Below are 19,315 nucleotides of genomic sequence, written 5' to 3'. Positions count from 1 at the left end.
GACTGATAAAAAATAATAGAAAATGCTAACTTGATATCAGGAATGATGAAGAGGGAACTCACTACAAATCCTAAAACATGAAAAAGGAGTATGTTTATTATGAAGTTTATGCCAATAAATCTGAAAATTTAGATTCAATTGGTAAATCATCTGAAAAAAAATTTTCTATTCCACCCAAGAAGAAACAGAAAATTTGAACAATCCTAAATCCACTTAAAAATTTTAATATATACATATAATTTAAGATACTACCACCTTTTGTGAATGTCCCTGGCCAATCTTTATATCTCTCTCAGCGATTCAATAAATATCTACTGAGTGCCCTACTATGTGCTATAGAGAGTGCTGGGTATACAACTGCAAACAAAATGTATATGATCACTGCTCTCATATTGGTGACAGGGTAACAGAGACAAAAAAATAAATGAGCAAGTGAAAATATTATAAATTGTGGTGAATCATTTGAAAGAAAAACAAAAAGATTACAAATAATAACAGGCCTCTCTCAGGAAGTGATATTTAATCCGAAACCTTAAAAAGGGGGCCTTAAGTAATCACTGAGAGAGTAAGAGAGAATCCAGGCAAAAGGACAAGTATGTATGGCCCTGAGATAGGAAAGACTGGAACACCAGGGGAACTGAAAGGCCAGTATGACTGAAGCACTGTCAACACATGGAAGCTGACAGAAGTCAGATTATTCAGGGCCTCAGGAGCCAAGGTAAGAATTTAGTATCTTGGGGCACCTGGATGGCTCAGCTGGTTAAGTGTCTCACTCTTGGTTTAGGCTGAAGTCATGATTTCATGGTTCTTGAGTTCAAGCCCCGCATTGGTCAGTATGGGGCCTGCTTGGGATTCTCTCTCTCCCCCTCTCTCTCTCTGCCTCTCCCCTGCTCTCTCACTCACACACTCTCTCTCAAAATAAATTTTAAAAACTTTAAAAAAAGATTTTAGTGTCTTATGCTAAGTGTGACAGGAAATCAGGGGGCAGAAAATCCAGTTGAGTGACCATTCTATTAATCCAAACAAGAGTTGACAGACTAAGGCTAAACTAAAGTGATGGCAAGTGAATGTACTGAAGTAAATATTGGAGACAGAATCAACAGAACTGAAGTATGATTTCCCAGGTTTCTGACTTAAGCAGAGTGGCCAGAGGTGATATTTATAAGAGGTGGAAGATTATGGAAGGATCAATTTAGAGAGGATAGGGAGAAATCAAGAGTTCAGGTCTAGAGGCAGTTGGCTGGCTTAATCCATAGAGCATGCAACTCTTGATCTCAGGGTCATGAATTCAAGCCACAGGCTGGACGAAGAGGTTATTAAAAAAAAAAAAGGAGTTTGGGTCTACAGGACATTCAAACGAAGATTTCACATAAATAGCTGAACATAGCAAGTCAGATCAAAAGATAGATATGGAATGGATATCATAAATAATGGGAGTTATTGGCATACAAACAGTAGCAAAGGGATGAGATTACGAAGAAAGAAAATGTATACCAAGTAAAAGGACTAGAAGGTCCAAGACCAAGCAGGACTAAATGCTGGAAGTAACATGAAAAAGAAGAGCTTGCAAAGGAGATTAGAAAGAGTACCAGGGACACAGGAGGAAAGACAAGAAAGCACAGTTTTCAGCAGGAAAGAGAAGGCTGTATTTCAAGGAAAAAAGTAGGTACCTGTATAAAGCTACTGAGAGGACTAAAAGGATGAGAACTGAGAAGCACCCAATGAATTTAGCAATACAATAGTCACTGGTGATTTTTAATGCAAGCAGTTTCAGTAGCATGATAGGGCAGAGTACACACTAGTACAGGTTGGAAGACAGAATGAGAGAAGAGGAAGAAAGAACCCTTCCGAAGATCTTGGCCATGATGTGGGGCAGAGAATTAGGGGAGTAGTCCAAAGGGAGCATGGCTATCAAAGAAGGATTTTATAAAGATGGGAGTCATCGGAGCATGTCTGGATGCCAACATGAGTGATTTAGTAGAAAAGGGGATATTTAAAATGTAAAGAAGAGGATCACTAAAGGAAGGAGGATCTTGAGAAGTCCTTAAAACAAGAAGGAAAAATGAAAACATGAGTATAGATACAAGTAAATTTGAAATTAGATGTTGGAAGGAAGAATTTCTGGTGTGATAGTTTCTATTTTCTCAATGAAATATGAGGCAAAGTTATAAAATTCAAAGTGTGTCTAGAAGGGACAGGAGCTAGGGATGGGTTTAATGACAATGGAGAAAGAACACAATTGTTGTGAAAAATGAAAGGCCAAATAACCAGAAGAGAAAAACAAAATAGGAGAAAGAAGAAAAGTTTCACAGCACAGGCAGCATTTGAGAAGGACCTTACAAAGTGATGACCCAAAAGGATGAATGGAATCCCAAAAGTCAGGGGAAGGGCATTCCAGTAAGAAAACACAGCAGAGGAGGACAAGAGAGAAATCCTATTATCCTCTCAAGTAGCTGTTCTTTTTTCTTCCTTGCCATCAACTTCTTAAAAGGGTACACAGTGTTGACATTGCTGTTCCTTCATTTACTACTAATCTCTGGACATCTACTAAAGCTGTTCACCCCAAGAGCCTCCTATGCACGAACTTCAGTGCTTTTTCTTTTTCTTTTTTTTTTTAATGTTTATTTATTTTGAGAGAAAGAGAGAGAGAGACAGAGTGTGTGTGTGTGCACGTGTGTGCACGTGTGTGCGTGTATGGGTGCAGGCACAACCTGGGAAGGGGCAGAGAGGGGAAGAGAGAAAATCCCAAGCAGTCTCCATGCTTCAGCGCAGAGCCCAATGCAGGGCTCGATCTCACAAACCAAAATCAAGAGTCAAAAAAACCTGAGCCAAAATCAAGAGTCAGATGCTTAACCGACTAAGCCACCAAGACGCCCCCCAGTGTTGTTTCTCAATCTGACATTTCTTTTCAACACTGTATGTTACATCTTCCACCTTAAAATTATCCTTTCCTTCTTTTTTTTTTTTTTTTGGTGCTCCTTCTACCTTCCTATTCATTTCCTGTCTCCCTTTTTCACCCTTCCTTCCATCTAAAGGTAGACATTTCCATAAGACACACTTCCCTTCTACTTATATACTCTCCCTCATAATAATCTAATCTACTTGCACAACTTTAATTTCAATGCAACAAACATTTATTAAGCATGTATTATATGCCAGGCATTGTTCTAAACGCTAGAAAAGTGGTTCTCAGCTCAGGTTTCGTATCAGATTCACGTGGAGAGTACTAGCATGAAGACTGCTGGGTTCCATGACCAGAAACTGTAATTTAGGCAGTCTGACACACAGTTTAGGGATGCATAGTTTTTTATTTATTTTTCAATATATGAAATTTATTGTCAAATTGGTTTCCATACAACACCCAGTGCTCATCCCAAAAGGTGCCCTCCTCAATACCCATCACCCCTCAGTTTGTTCTCAGTTTTTAAGAGTCTCTTATGCTTTGGCTCTCTCCCACTCTAACCTCTTTTTTTTTTTTTTTCTTCCCCTCCCCCATGGGTTCCTGTTAAGTTTCTCAGGATCCACATAAGAGTGAAAACATATGGTATCTGTCTTTCTCCGTATGGCTTATTTCACTTAGCATAACACTCTCTAGTTCCATCCACATTGGTACAAAGGGCCATATTTCATTCTTTCTCATTGCCATGTAGTACTCCATTGTGTACATAAACCACAATTTCTTTATCTATTCATCAGTTGATGGACATTTAGGTTCTTTCATAATTTGGCTATTGTTGAGAGTGCTGCTATAAACATTGGGGTACAAGTGCCCCTATGCATCAGTACTCCTGTAAGGGATTGCATAGTTTCTGAAAGTTCCACAGATGATTCTGTTGTTGCACAGCCAAATCTAAATACTGTTTTCCATGTTATATGTGTCTCAGCATGACAGACAAGATGCTTAATGATCTCACCTTTATCTTACCAGCCTCTTCCTCCACGACACTAAACACCCTGTCTCCCTCACATTTCAATAATACTCAATGACTTATAATTGCCTGAACATGCTAGATGTCTCAGTCTGGTATCTTTCCACATGCTGTCATCATCACCATCACTGGTGTTCCTGCTATATACTTATCTCTGTTGCTTGTCTGTTTTCTGTTCATTTCTTCAAAACTGAGTTTAAACAAATCTGAAATATTACTGACACCTTACAGATCTCAACAAGCCCAGCATAATAATGATTAAAGCTCTTGTATTAGAAATAATGTTAACTTGGCACAATGTTTGGCTAGCCACTAATATATCCTATTGGTAAAAAGGACTCACTAAAGTAATGCTGTAAGATGATCAGTTTACCTTTTAGAAAGATCCCAATGGCCATGTGGAGCTTACACTGAAAGGGGAAAGAGGCTGGAGAAGAACTAAAATACTCTTGCCAAATCCAAATAAAATATAAAAGCAAGAGCAATAGCAGTAGCAAAGGAAAGAAAGGAATGGATTCAAGAATTATTTGGGTATACTGGGACACCTGGGTGGCTAAGTCAGTTAAGCATCTGACTTCAGCTCAGGTCATGATCTCAGGCTTGTGGGTTCAAGTCCTGCATCGGACTCTGTGCTGACAGCTCAGAGCCTGGAGCCTGCTTCGGATTCTGTGTCTCCCTCTCTCTTGGCCCCTCCCCTGCTCGTGCTCTCTCTCTTTCTATCTCTTTCAAAAATAAACATTTTTTAAAAATTTAAGAATTATTGGGGTATAGCATCAATTAAGAATACCTAACTAGGTGTTAGGGGTAGGGGTAGAGGGGTAGAGGAGAGAGGAATCTCATAGAACACCCATATTTCTAGCTTAGAAGACCAGAGAAATGGGAATACCATTAATTAAGTTAGATCAAGAGAGAGGTTGTGACCTATGAGAAGAGGGCTAAAGCCAGGAAGCTTTGTAGAAAATTAACAATTAGGAGGCATGTGGAAAAAGCCAAGCCAACTCAAGCACCTGACAGGGTAGAGTCAGAAAGGAGAATTGGGAGAGAATGTTACTAAAATATAAGGTGTAGTTTCAAGAATGAGTGAAAAGTCAACAGTGTCAAATTTTGCTCATCAGGAGGTCACTGGTAAGTTTTCTAAGTGTAGTTTCAGAGAAGTGGTAGAAGCAAAAGCCAACTGCAATAGATTGAAGAGTGAATGGAACTACCGGTCGACAGTAGCAGACGGAACATTTGTTTATTTCTATTCTCTACCAAAAATCACATGAAAATGACAACAAAATAATAAAAGAAACATAAAGACATAAGAACAAAGAAAACGAAAGAGGAGGACCTAACAGATACAGACGTCAAAAAATTTTGGGAAACAGAAAATGGATGGTCAAGAAGTAACTCAGAAACCAAAGAGCCTATGGTATGGAAAGCCTCTTAGAAACAAGCATGATTCTATGGGAATGCAAGCTGGTGTGGCCACTCTGGAAAACAGTATGGAGGTTCCTCACAAAACTAAAAATGGAACTACCCTACGACCCAGCAATTGCACCACTAGGTATTTACCCAAGGGATACTGGTATGCTGTTTCGAAGGGACACACGCACCCCAATGTTTATAGCAGCACTATCAACAATAGCCAAAGTATGGAAAGAGCCCAAATGTCCATCGATGGATGAATGGATACAGAAGATGTAGTATATATACACAATGGAGTATTACTCACCAATCAAAAAGAATGAAATCTTGCCATTTGCAACTACTTGGATGGAACTAGACGGTATTATGCTAAGTGAAATTAGTCAATCAGAGAAAGACAAATATGACTTCACTCATATGAGGACTTTAAGAGACAAAACAGATGAACATAAGGGAAGGGAAACAAAAATAATATAAAAACAGGGAGGGGGACAAAACAGAAGAGACTCATAAATATGGAGAACAAACTGAGGGTTACTGGAGGGGGTGTGGGAGGGGGGAATGGGCTAAATGGGTAAGGGGCACTAAGGAATCTACTCCTGAAATCATTGTTGCACTATATGCTAACTAATTTGGATGCAAATTAAAAAATAAATTGAATTAAAAATTAGAAAAAAAAGAAACAAGCATGATTCTATGTTAGCACTCTGGAAAAACTCAGGAATTAGAATTCTCCAGTATATCTCTATTAGCAAGGGTGGAGACAGAGCTGAAAACCAAATAAAATCTATAGTTTACTTAAAAGTACTATACCAATGTTAACTACTTAATTTTAATAAAAATAGGGTTGCTAGAAAAAATACAAGATGCCCATTTAAATTTTCCATTTCAGGCAAACACAAGTAATTTTTTAATAATTTTTTTTCAACGTTTTTTATTTATTTTTGGGACAGAGAGAGACAGAGCATGAACGGGGGAGGGGCAGAGAGAGGGAGACACAGAATCGGAAACAGGCTCCAGGCTCCGAGCCATCAGCCCAGAGCCTGACGCGGGGCTTGAACTCACGGACCGCGAGATCGTGACCTGGCTGAAGTCGGACGCTTAACCGACTGCGCCACCCAGGCGCCCCACAAGTAATTTTTTATATAAGTATGTCTAATGCAGTATTTGCAGTATTTAATTTTTATATGAAAAATTATTGTTTACCTGAAATTCAAAATTAACTGGGCAACACGTATTTTTATTTGCTACATCTGACAACTCTAGATAAATGCACTATGGTTATGAAAAATATTAATAGTAGGGGAAGGTAAGTGAAGGACACACAAGAATTCTCTGCTGTTTTTGTAGCTCTTCTGTAAATCAAAAATTATTTCAAAATAAAAAGCTAAAAAAAATTAAGCTAAAAGATTTTTAGTGACATGAGAAAATGTTGTTCTATGGAAAAAAGCAAAAAATAGAGCCGTGCATTAAGATATAATCTACTTAAGTATTTTTTAAAGAAATTTATCCTTAAGGGGTAAAATTCACAAAAAGAAATATTAAATATTGACAGAAATTATCACTGGACAATCATATTCTGGATTCTTTCTATTTCTTCATACTTTTTGGATTTCTAACTTTTCTATAGTAAGCATATATCTAATAATTTTAAAGTTTTAAGTAGTAAATGCAAACTTCATTTGTAAATTTATGTTCACAGGAAGAAAGGAGGGGGAAAATGTATGCATTACACTAGAAGTAATAAAAATAATAAACACTGCCAAGTGGCTGTCCTGAGCCCTATTTACAAATATTCATAATTTCATTTCTACAGTTAGCTACATTTATGGAATAAAGTCTGGAGATTATAATACATACAAAGACAGTTCCTGTTTTCTGAATGGAAAGAGTGGGTGGGAAATAGAGCAAACTATTGCCTTCAGAAAGAGTACCAAGTTGCAGATCTCGTAATGACCTTCTCTGTCTACTCACTTCTGAGGCACCATGGCAACTGGGAACCTCAGAATATCAAGGAAGGAACACTGAGAGTAAAGGGTTTGGAAAATGCTGGGGGCAGGGAAAAAGCTCAGGGAAGCTGAATGAGAAATGCTAAGAAAGCCAAACATAACACTCTCACAGGCCCATTTACAAATTTCCTTATTTTTGATGTTAAAGCTTGAGACAGCTGAGCCAAAGATAGGAAGGAAAAGTGAAATTTCCTGCCCTCTCAATAATGGTTATTCTCAACATCTAAATTATAATATTGACAGTATATCTGTACTATAGTTAAAGTCTTTCAATCTAAATATCCAAGTTTTAAACCCAACATGCAAAAGCCTTAAGAAGGTTTTTCTAGTCAAAAATTTTATTTTACAAAAGGACTCTTTCATAATAAATATTACATAGTATGGAACATTTTACTTTTCCAAAAGCTTCTGCAGATATTATTTAATTTTACCTCCATTACTAGATTTAAGTGAAATCGCTTCAAACTCAAGAGTTTATTTTTTTATTATTTTTTATTTTTTTCAATCTCAGGAGTTTCAAGTGAGAGACTAGTGAGAGAATCTCTTTCCAGGTCAAATACAAACATATACCCCTAAAACTTAAAAGTTCTGTCCTTAATAGCTTTTGATCAAATCACACCGTATTTTATAATGTCCACTTTCATTCTGATTATAAAATTCATTAAAATATTAGTGCAACAAAAAATTGTTTTGCTACAAGTGCTATAGCTATAAAAAGTATAGAGTAGCAAATTATCCTTTGTTTTTCCTTCCATTTCTCTCTATACCACCAAACTATTACCAGTAGCCATATACCTTCATGATTTGCTAAGGTCATTTTAAACAAGTCACTAGACACTGTCACAAAAAAAAAAAGTGGGGTGGAGGGGATATGAAAGTTTAAGAAATTTAAGAGATACAATACACAGCGTGTGGTTTTGGATTGAGTATGAGTTTGGATTAACCAGCATTTTGGAGTCAACTGCACAAACTAGAATTTGGTATGTATGTATAGTAAATGAAATGAAAATTTACTGAAATAGAAAAGCAGGAATTCTGGGGGCACCTGGGTGGCTCAATCGGTTAAACATCAGACTTCGGTTCAGGTCATGATGTTATGGTTCATGGGTTCGAGCCCCACATTGGGCTCTGTACTGACACCTCCAAGCCTGGAGCCTGCTTCGGATTCTGTGTCCCCTTCTCTCTTCTGCCCCTGCCCCGCTCACACTCTGTCTCTCAAAAATAAAAATTTTAAATTTAAAAAAATTTAAAAAAAAAAAAATTTTTTTTTTCAATGTTTATTATTTTATTTTTGGGACAGAGAGAGACAGAGCATGAACGGGGGAGGGGCAGAGAGAGAGGGAGACACAGAATCGGAAACAGGCTCCAGGCTCTGAGCCATCAGCCCAGAGCCCGACGCGGGGCTCGAACTCACGGACCGCGAGATCGTGACCTGGCTGAAGTCGGACGCTTAACCGACTGCACCACCCAGGCGCCCCAATTTAAAAAAATTTTTTAAAAAAAGAGAAGAAAAGTGGGAATACATACATTCCATACAGCTCTAGGATATTTTTTTTTAATTCCAGTATAACTAATGTATAGTATTATATTAGTTTCAGGTGTATAATTCTCAACAATTCTATACATTCTATACATCTATAAAACTCAACAATTCTATACATTACTCAGTGCTCATCACGGTAAGTGTGCTCTTAATCCCCTTCACCTATTTCATCCAACCCTCCACCCACCTCCCTCTTTGGTGTTTTTTTAAAAGTCTATCACCAGGAGGGGCACCTGAGTGGCTCAGTTGATTGAGTGTCCGACTTCGGCTCAGGTCATGGTCTCTCAGTTTGTGAGTTCAAGTCTCGCATCGGGCTCTGTGCTGACAGCTCAGAGCCTGGAGCTTGCTTCGGATTCTGTGTCTCCCTCTCTCTCTGCCTCTCCCCTACTTGTGCTCTGTCTCTCTCTCTCTCTCAAAAATAAATAAACATTAAAAAAAAATTTTTTTAAGTCTTAATCCCCAATACAGTATTTTATCCGTTTGCATTCTAGTATCATCGGACAAACTTTACAGATTATTTCTAATTACAAAACAGCTTCAAAACTCTCCACAGAGATTCTTCTGAATAATCGAAAACACCTCATCGTCAATCACATAACTGAATTCTAAATTTTCTAAGATATTGACAAAGTACTTTCTAGACCAGAAAGGAGACAGTAATGCAACTTACCTTCAAGGAGCCTTTTCTGAGTGAACTTAATCTCTCTCACCTACCAAAGCAGCAACCAATGTCTTAAACCCAGCAATAGAACATCATATGATGGATTTATATACACACAAATAACAGCAATTACAGACTGTTCTCAAATGGAGTCACCAACATGCTTGCCAAGCACAAAATGTTTGATGTTTGATTCTTTGGGCATTTAAAAAGTTTAAGGGAAAACTGAGATGGAGTTTCAAACACTGTAACATGAATTACAGGATAAAAAAGGTTTAAAGAAATCACACTACCCTAAGAGCGATCCAGTTGGGGAGCTCACCTGTTTCCAACTGGACTTCAACCAGGAATTCAGTATACTAGTTGACAAAATTGATTACAATCTTTGGTTGATAGCATGACTGTGGGGTGATCTGGATTTATTTACACTGCAATGCAAATATTCAGAACAATCTGAACTCAAGTGGCATCCCATGAGGAACAGACATCAATATCCATGCAACTAGATAATTCTATTATATGCCACTAAACCATACATAAGTTATCAAAATTAAGACACCCACATTCAGTCTTCAATGGTCTTTCTTCTCAAATATTCAATTAAATATTAATAATAAGGTTCAGAAATAAATCAACCTAGCTAATACATCAATCCCTAACTGATCTTCTTTAAAAATAAAAAGCCAGGGCACCTGGGTGGCTTAGTCGGTTAAGCATCCAACTCTTGATTTTAGCTCAGGTCATGATCTCATGGTGGTGAGATTGAGCCCTGTGTTGGGTTCTGTGCTGTTGCGTGGAGCCTGCTTGAGATTCTCTCTCCCCCCTCTCTGTGCCCCTCCCCCGCCCACACTGGTTCTAAATTAATTAATAAAGCCAAACTACAGTTGTTTACAATAAGACATATATTCCCATCAAGCTGTAACTTTCTTAGGGTATTATTTTCAAATGTTTGGGTCATAAAGCTTAGAAAGTGATCCATCTACTCTTTCAGTGCTGCTCTAGAAAATATGTGATGCAAGTCATCTCCATCTCTGGAAAAGTCTATTCTGTATTAATACCTATCCACTACACCCATTAGACTTCTCAGTTAGCATCAAAAAAACCAAGCCCTAAACTTGAGAGGCCCTCTCTCATCCTATACTATGACAGTCACATTACTTGGTTTTAGATGACCTCTAGTAAACACCTCTTAGGAATGTACCTGCCCCTTTAATCTACATGGCCTGGAAAGGATTAGATTATTCATGCAGGAAGCTAATCCTAAACTCAACCAGTCTCTAACTCTGGGTTCAAAGAGTGAAAAAGAGTTTTTGAACAAATACCTTCATGTTCATGGATGAGGAAAATGAGTCCAAAGAGGTAACATGTATTCTCTGTGGTCACATACCTAATTGGTGGCAGATGCAAGAACAAAGTTCTCTCTAAAATCAAGTGAATTTGACTCAATTTAAATTAACCCCAAGGACATCATATCCACAAATGACTTACAAAATGTATCAATGGAAAAGCTGTGTTCTATTTTGGAACATTAGCTAGCTGAGAAGCAAGTGGGAACTGGCACTGTCTCCTTCCCAGGCTGCTGATCACACTTCAATCCACAGCTCCTCCACAAGCTATGGGCATGAGTTTTGCAACAGTAGGGCATGCAAAAAAATTTCCAGGCACTCATACCACTGACCACACAGTCTTTGTGATAAGAGCCATCAACTTGGGGAATGACTTGGCAACTGCAAGCTGCCTTGCAAATCATTGGCTGAGTTTCCTATAATGGTATTTATCTTACCATTGCCAAATTCACAATTTCCTAATCCAACGAATGGATATTCTGTTTCACATGGTCTCAAATTGGACAAATTTCTCAAGGTGCTATGTGGCTTTAAGGATTTAGATTTAACCCAGTCTTTCTCAACAGGAGCATTATGACATTTTGAGGACAATTCTTGGCTATGTGAGATTATCCAGTACATTACAGAAGGCTTAGAATCATTGGTCCTCTGACCTTTAAATGCAAGGGTACAGTAGTAGTCCCCCCCCCTTATCTGTGGTTTCATGTTCCAAGTTTCAGTTATCCACAGTCAACCACCAACCGGAAGCAGATGATCCTTCTTCTGACAATATTGTGAGAAGGTAAACAGTAGCCTAAAGTTATGTCACAATGCCTATATCATTCACCTCACTTTAGCTCATCATGTAGACACTTTATCATCTCACACCATCGAAAGAAGTGAGTACAGTACAATATATTTTGAGAGAAAGAAACCACATTCACATAACTTTTATTACAGAATATTGTTATAACTATTCTTAGTTATTACTGTTCATCTTTTACTGTGGCTAATTTATAAATTGAATTTTATCATAAGTATGTATGTATGAAAAAACATAGTATGTGTAGGGTTCAGTACTATCTGTGGTTTCAGGCATCCACTAGGGGTCTTGGAAGGTATCCCCTGTAGATGAGGGGAACTACTGTAGTCCCACCAGTTACAACCCCCACACATTTACAAATGACCTTGAAGGGTAAGATACCACCACCAGTGTTAGCCTGTAGGTCAACCATTAATTGAACTATAAAGTAATAAAAAATGTTTACATAAAGACTTGACCTCCACCCCCCCAAAAAAACCTCAACCCCTCTTATCTGCCACTAAATACTGCACTCTATTCCTCTTTTTAGCCCAGAGATTAGATAAAATCCATTGTTCATCAATTCCTTCAAAACCAACTTTGTCTGAACTAGCTATATAATTAAGACACTTTTATTGTCAGGGAAGTAGAGTAGAAAAGTTACTGAAATGCAATCAGAACACCCGACACTGAATTCCAGTTTTCTGGCTATTCATGCTTAGGCAAGTTATTTCCCCTCTTTAGGCCTCAGCTCTCTCATCTATTTAAATAAAAGGCATTAGGCTACATTATGTCTCTGGTTCATTTGCAATTCTAGGAATCCATGACATAAAACACAATTAACTTACTTAACTCTTTTCTTTTGACCTCCACATAGCTAAATGGGGGTGACCACTGACACTTAGTACCTCATCATCTTTCAGAAGCAAGGACCCTAAAGTCCCAGGAGACTAAGGCAGGACAGTCATATTCAGCCAGACCCAGTATGGGATTTTACTACACAGCCTATATCTCTAGTATATAAAAAGGGGCTTAATTATTTTAAGATCCATTAATATAAGCACCAAGATTTACTAACAGCAATAGTCACCCTAATGTTTATCTGGGCTAGACCTATAATCTCAACCCTAGCTGTACATTAGAATCACCTGGATAGCTTTAAAAAAAAATGCCCCAGCTCCAAACCAAGCCAATATCAAATGAATCAGAATCTCTGGAGCTCTGGAGATGGGGCTCCTTTCTTAAGGCTCCACAAAATGACTCTGATGTACAATGAAAACCAAGAACCACTAATCCAGGCCCTTTAATCTAAGAAATGCAAAGCAAATGACCCAAGGGTAGTATATCACATACTGGTTGTATAATCAAACATCAATAAATAAGAATTATCCCTATGTTACTACTTACTGACATTCTCAATCACATATGGAAAATTCCATTTCTATAGAAAAAGGAGAAGTCTATAACAACCCTTTGTTCCTGCCACAGGTTGTTACTGAGGACTGGCCCTGCCAGAAATGGAATATACCTTTCTGACATGAAAGCAGTTCAAAGAAAAATTACTACAAACTTGCCCAACCCTGCAAAAGTCTTATCAGCCATTAAAATAGTTACAACTACAATGTTAGTCAAAGTAGTACAGAAGCCAAAATTTCTCAACCTAACTCTCACCTACTAGATGTCACTAAAAGACCCGGTATATAGACAGAACAGGAAACAGTTGAGAGGAACATTTAGGAAAAGACACTTTGAAAGCCTCCACTCCAGGCAAAATGCATTGTTTCCATTTCTTCATCAAAGCTTTAAGTCCAGTGATACAGGAAAAGGTGGAGCAATCTTGGCTAAAATTATTCTTGCCCTTTCCAGAACAAAATCAGTGAAACCAACAGGTCAATAAGGTCAAGTAAAATTTCAGTCTTACCTCATGTGCAAGGCCAAGCCATCCTGTAGGCTGGAAATCCCCAAATCAGAGAGCGTATCTGAGCCAACAGAAGCTGGTGACAGAGAGCCTTCCTTCTCCTCCAGTAGGTCCAGCTTCACCAGGTTGCTGATTTCATCCTCTGAGTTATCTTCAGATACAGAACCAATTATGAACCGAGAGTGCTGGTTCAGCTCCAGAGGTTTGGCCAAGGGGGATGGTTCATCCATTATTCCTTCAAAATGAGCTCTCAGAGCTATGAAGAAAATGAGTGAGAAAAGCAGGTTATGGATAATAACCTATATCTGAGGATAGCCACAGGTTATTCCTCATGTACTATGGCTGGCACTTGAAATCAGGGTAGCGTCTGAGCACTAGTTTCTTTGGCTCTTCTATTTCAGGGCCTTGGTTTTCTACAAGAGAGGAAAATCCAGATGTAACTACGCCTAAAAAATTAAAATTAGCCCCCTCTTCCTTAAAGAAATCTCTTTTAAAACTATAAGCCATTCCCAATCTCTTTATCAATTTGGTAATGCCCAAGAGATAATTATGAACAGTGGAGAAACCTCTGCAGTAGATGAAAGCTGCTTGTAATACTGTGATTTCAGTTGTCAGTACCAGGGAGAATGTGGTATAAGGATTTGGGGAGAGTGGCTGTCATTTCAAACTAGGTGTTTACACTAAACTACATAACTATCACCTCATTCCAAACACTACACTTTGAGAGGCTATGAATTTTACCTAAGCATATTTTTGTTAAATATATTCACATAAAATATATTCGTATTGATATATATCCACACAGATAAATATATATAGTTTGCTTTAAAGCAAACTCCAGATGGGTATTTTTTAACTGAAAAAAAGAAATCTTTACTTCCCCTGAGTTTTTTCTTAAATTACATCTGTTAAAGATTCACCCAAGCATGACTGGTTTTGGCTCTAATGTGCTGGCATTGATAGGAAGAAAGTGAATCTACTATCAAATTCAAAATCTCTAATTAAAATAAGGGAGGTGTTGGGGCGCCTGCGTGGCTCAGTTGGTTAAGCGTCCGACTTCAGCTCAGGTCATGGTCTCTGAGTTTGTGAGTTCAAGTCTCGCAGTGGGCTCTGTGCTGACAGCTCAGAGCCTGGAGGCTGCTTCAGATTCTGTGTCTCCCTCTCTCTCTGCCCCTCTCCTGCTCTGTCTCTTAAAAATAAATAGTAAAAAAATTTAAAAATTAAAAAAATTTAAAATAAGGGAGGTGTCATCTCAAGCATAAGTTTTCTAGATATAGGGCCTTAGTAGTCATCACTGGATATTTCCAACAACTAGCACACAAATTAAAAGACCAAAACATGGCTGAAAGTCCACAAAAACAATAAAACTAAAACTAAACAATATTTATTCTGTCATTCAAAAGATCCCATTAAAAAAAAACCTTCAGAGGGGCGCCTGGGTGGCTCAGTCGGTTAAGCGTCCGACTTCAGCCAGGTCACGATCTCGCGGTCCGGGAGTTCGAGCCCTGCATCAGGCTCTGGGCTGATGGCTCAGAGCCTGGAGCCTGTTTCCGATTCTGTGTCTCCCTCTCTCTCTGCCCCTCGCCCGTTCATGCTCTGTCTCTCTCTGTCCCAAAAATAAATAAACGTTGAAAAAAAAAAAAAAAAAAAAAAAACACCTTCAGAACCTACATCAACTTAGTATTGAACTGTTTATATCCTAACAATTCAGAAAACAATATTCCCAATCCTGATTTCGAGGTGCTCTAAGAGATGGTATATCAATAAATAACAAATTTATTATTAATAAATTGTTTATGTTGTAGACTACTTTGAAGTGTAAGAGTAGGTGGCAAGCAGTGTTCTTTGACATTAGGTAACAAAATATCAAGATTTTAATCTTTGGGAATCACCATTAAACCTGTTAAAATTACACGTGCACCATTATCCTTATGTAATTTGTGAATCAGAGCTTATTCATTTACAAAGACAAAACAGTATTCGTAAATGATAAAGCAGTGGTTCTCAAAAAGTGTAATTTCCAGACCAGAAGCAGCAGCATCACCTTAGAACGTGTTAAAAGTACAGATTCTTGGGCCTACCACAGAGCAACTAACTGTATCACAATCTACAGGTTGGGGCCCAGTAATCTATACTTTAACAAGTCCTAAAATTTGAGAACCACTCTGCTGCAAGAATGAAACAGTAATAACAAATTGCCAGAAATGCTAAAAATATTACTGCTAGATATTTCTTAAAAGTGAGTTAGAGATTACGTAAGCTAACTTTTATTTTAAAAACTAGAATCAAATATAAAAATATCATGGAACAGGAAAAACTTGACATCTAAATTTACTATACATTTCTCCCTTGGAATATTAGGTTTCATTAAAATAACTGGTTTTAAATGTCTCTAAATTTTATATAGACATTCACTTCCAGAACTCTAAAAAAACTCAAATCATTCAAAAAGAGGAAAAAGGGAGAGAAGAAGAAAGTGAGGGAAGGAAGGAGAGAAAGTTCTAACAGACTAACCAGTCTGAAGAACACTAAAAGGTACAGTAACAAAAAGGCTACTTCTTTCACATTTTAGAACCGTAAACAATCAAGTTTAAAAAAAACAAAAACAAAAACAGGAGACCTCCCTCCCCCACCCCCACAAAATTCCAAACTCCATCTCAACTAACAGAAAATAATGGCTGCCTTCTTCACAAGAGAAATAAGTAAGGCACTCTTCTTGTTCAGTGTGACCAAAATTAGATGACTACACAAAAAAATAAAATTCAGGATAAAGAAGCAATTCTCTGATTCCATGGGAGAAGAAGAAGACATGATTAACTAATAAATGAGAGGCTCCGTAAGGTCAACTTCAAACTTTTCCTTCCTAGCCAAGAAGAACAGGAAGGCAGCCTTGAGGATTGGAAGCAGCTCAGCTGTCAGCGCTAAAGAGCCCATCCACTAACCAGCAATTCTACTGAGTGGTATTCCCAGCCACAAGCCTGCAAACCATCAGAAAAGAGAGGTCATGTATGGAAAATCACTGAGTAGCTACCCAGCCACTCTAGAAGCTACTCTACAGTCCATCCCATTTCCGCTGATTCTAGTCCTGAATTAACGAGAAAAGGGGATGGAATACTACCATGGTCAGACCATTCACTTCAGGTTATACCCCCAAATCTACCTATGTCCTTTCACAGAACGCAACTTTTAACATAAAAGCTTACAGTTTAATATTTTAGCACATGAACATAAAATGTTTATGACACTTTAAACATGAAAGAGCATTATTTGTAACTGACCTCTTATAATTCTTACTGTCTGAGCAGATATCCACCTCCAAAAAGAACTAAAGAGAGAAAGACAGAGAGAGATTTGAAGTGTTTTTTTTAAGTAACCCAAATTTTAGCAATTCCTGTTTTGCTCAGCATAATACAAAACTGATAATAAAGTATCATTTTTCTAGTCAAATCTATTATTTAACTTATACAGTTCAGTTGTTTATTATTTGTTCAAATCTATAAACAAAAAACATTACATTCAAAGACTTTATTTTTCATGAGAATAATGAACAATAATCCAAGCTTACCATTTCACAAGTGGCCTTTTCCAATTGCATACTTCGATGAGCACATTTCAACCTTATGATTTCCAAGATTTCATCAAAAAAGAGGCAGTTGGGAAGAAGAGAACCACTAGACTCCCTACAACTCAGTTAGGCTCTGATTATGTTTACAAATGGTTTATACCCATGCACAAAGTTGGAAGCCAGGAAGAGGACGGATCTCTCATTAAATTAAGTTCCTAAACCTCTAAGGGACCAAGGAGTCTCTACTTACTTCCCAAATCCTGGGTTTTCCTTCTATGCCACGGACTTAAATGTGTCCAGGGTAAAAACTCTCAACTTTCATTATAACAATCATCTGTGGAGCTACTTATTTATTTAAATTAAAAAGTTGTTTTTTATTTGGATATGATTGACACACAATGTTACATTAGTTTCAGGCCTGTGAAGCTTTTTAAAAACATGGATGTTTAAACTCCACCCCAGATTGACAGAATCAGAATCACTGCTGGAGGCCCAGACATCAGAATAGAGTTCCACAGTTGACTGACACTGATATATATCCAGGCTTGAGAACCACTGGTCTATGGTGGAGAAGAAATTCAGAACTTCTAAGGGATGACCTTGAATGACAAGTGACAGGATTGGGGACTGTGCAGATATGTTAACTGGGAAAGCTGGATTTGCCCAATTACGTAGTCTAAACTAGCATTATTCCCTACAATTGGGTCTAGGAAAGGGGAGTGCGAAAAGAAAGGAAAACGAAAGTAGTTTGGGTCAGATGTAACCAGAGGGGCAGAGGTGGAACTAGAGTCAAAATCTAGGACTCAAGATCAAATTCTGACTCTGCCAAATGCTCGCAGTGCAAACTTGAGCAAGTCACTTAATGTCTCTGAGCCTCCTCATCTGGAAAAATAAAAAGGTCATGGGATTGCTGTGAAGACTAAAAGTATATGAAATGACTCTGTAAATTATTATGTACTAGACTAGTGTTTTTCAAACTATGGGCAACCACCAAGCAAAATACTAAGAAATAAATTTAGTGGGTTACAATCAACATTTTAAAAACAAAGGGACAGGCACCTGGCTGACTGAGTCAGTAGAACACGTGACGCTTGACCTCAGGGTCATGAGTTTGAACCCCAAGTTGGGCACAGTCATCAAAAATGAAATAGAACAGGGATGCCTGGGTGGCCCAGTGGGTTAAGCATCCAGCTCTTGTTTTCGGCTTGGGTCATGATCTCACGGTTCTTTAGTTCAAGCCCTATGTCGGGCTCCACGCTTGCAGCACGATGCTAGCTTGGGATTCTCTCTCCCTCCCTCGCTCTCTGCCCCTCCCCTGCTTGTGTGTGCTCTCTCTCTCTCAAAATTGATAAACTTAAAAAATGAAACAGAGCAGGGGCACCTGGGTGGCTCAGTCAGTTAAGCATCCGACTTCAGCTCAGGTCATGAGCTCGCGGTGAGTTTGAGCCCCATGTCAGGCTCTGTGCTGACAGCTCAGAGCCTGGGACCTGCTTCAGATTCTGTTTCCCTCTCTCTCTGTCCCTCCCCTCCCTTGCCCTCTGTCTCTCTCTAATATAAACATTAAAAAAATTTTTTAATAAATGAAATAAAATAAAATATCTGGTTGAAATTCTGTTTCAGAAGCTTCAGATCTTTAGATTTTTTTTTTCCAATTAGTAAAGCCCAGTGCCTACTGCTCTATCATCCTGATAAAAGCCTGAAGACTTATTCTCTAGAGAGGGTTAAACAAGACATTTCTAGACAGGGACATACCAGAAACAGTAAAGGGGAGAGCATCATGTTGAAAATGGAGAAATTAAGCAAGCATATTGAATAAGAGCTCCCAGCCTTCTTGCCCCAATTTTCACCAATCAGGAGGGAAATACAGAAAGGATCCTGCTTTGAAGATTCTAACTAGACCAGGGGGAAAAAACCTCAAGTAGTAATATTGGGGTTCACTAACTGTCACACCAGATCAACCTACAACAAAGTTAATCAATTCCCGCCTCTTAAAATTAAGCAATTAAGGATTACTAGAAGTCTTAGAGAAACCTCCAAAGTGAAGGAATCAAAACCAAATAACTACCTGTAGAAAAAAAAAAAAAGTGCATCTAGAAGAAAGGGATTATGTAGAACAAGAAAATATTAAAAAGACATGATTTTATATGTGGAAATGT

General features: G+C 38.1%; 1 protein-coding gene across 16 annotated transcripts in view; it reads right to left on the bottom strand.

Annotated features, from left to right (window-relative positions):
* The window catches only part of ACACA (acetyl-CoA carboxylase alpha), a 282,866-nt gene that overhangs the window by 212,446 nt on the left and 51,105 nt on the right, over positions 1-19,315 (bottom strand). For 13 of the 16 annotated variants that reach the window (XM_043583806.1, XM_043583805.1, XM_043583808.1 and 10 more), the window contains 2 exons: positions 16,873-16,919; positions 13,598-13,850 (listed from right to left, as the gene is read on the bottom strand). In XM_043583806.1, the coding sequence (XP_043439741.1) occupies positions 13,598-13,850; positions 16,873-16,919 (300 nt within the window). Of the gene's footprint in view, positions 1-13,597; positions 13,851-16,872; positions 16,920-17,159; positions 18,326-19,315 lie in introns of those variants that run through there. The other 3 variants (XM_043583819.1, XM_043583814.1, XM_043583817.1) reach the window with 2 other exon arrangements.

The sequence above is a fragment of the Prionailurus bengalensis genome, chromosome E1 (genome assembly GCF_016509475.1).
Source record: "Prionailurus bengalensis isolate Pbe53 chromosome E1, Fcat_Pben_1.1_paternal_pri, whole genome shotgun sequence".
In the NCBI taxonomy this organism is placed as follows: Eukaryota; Metazoa; Chordata; class Mammalia; order Carnivora; family Felidae; genus Prionailurus; species Prionailurus bengalensis.
The sequence above is the reverse complement of the archived record's forward strand: the minus strand, read 5'-3'. Positions and strand labels throughout refer to the sequence as shown.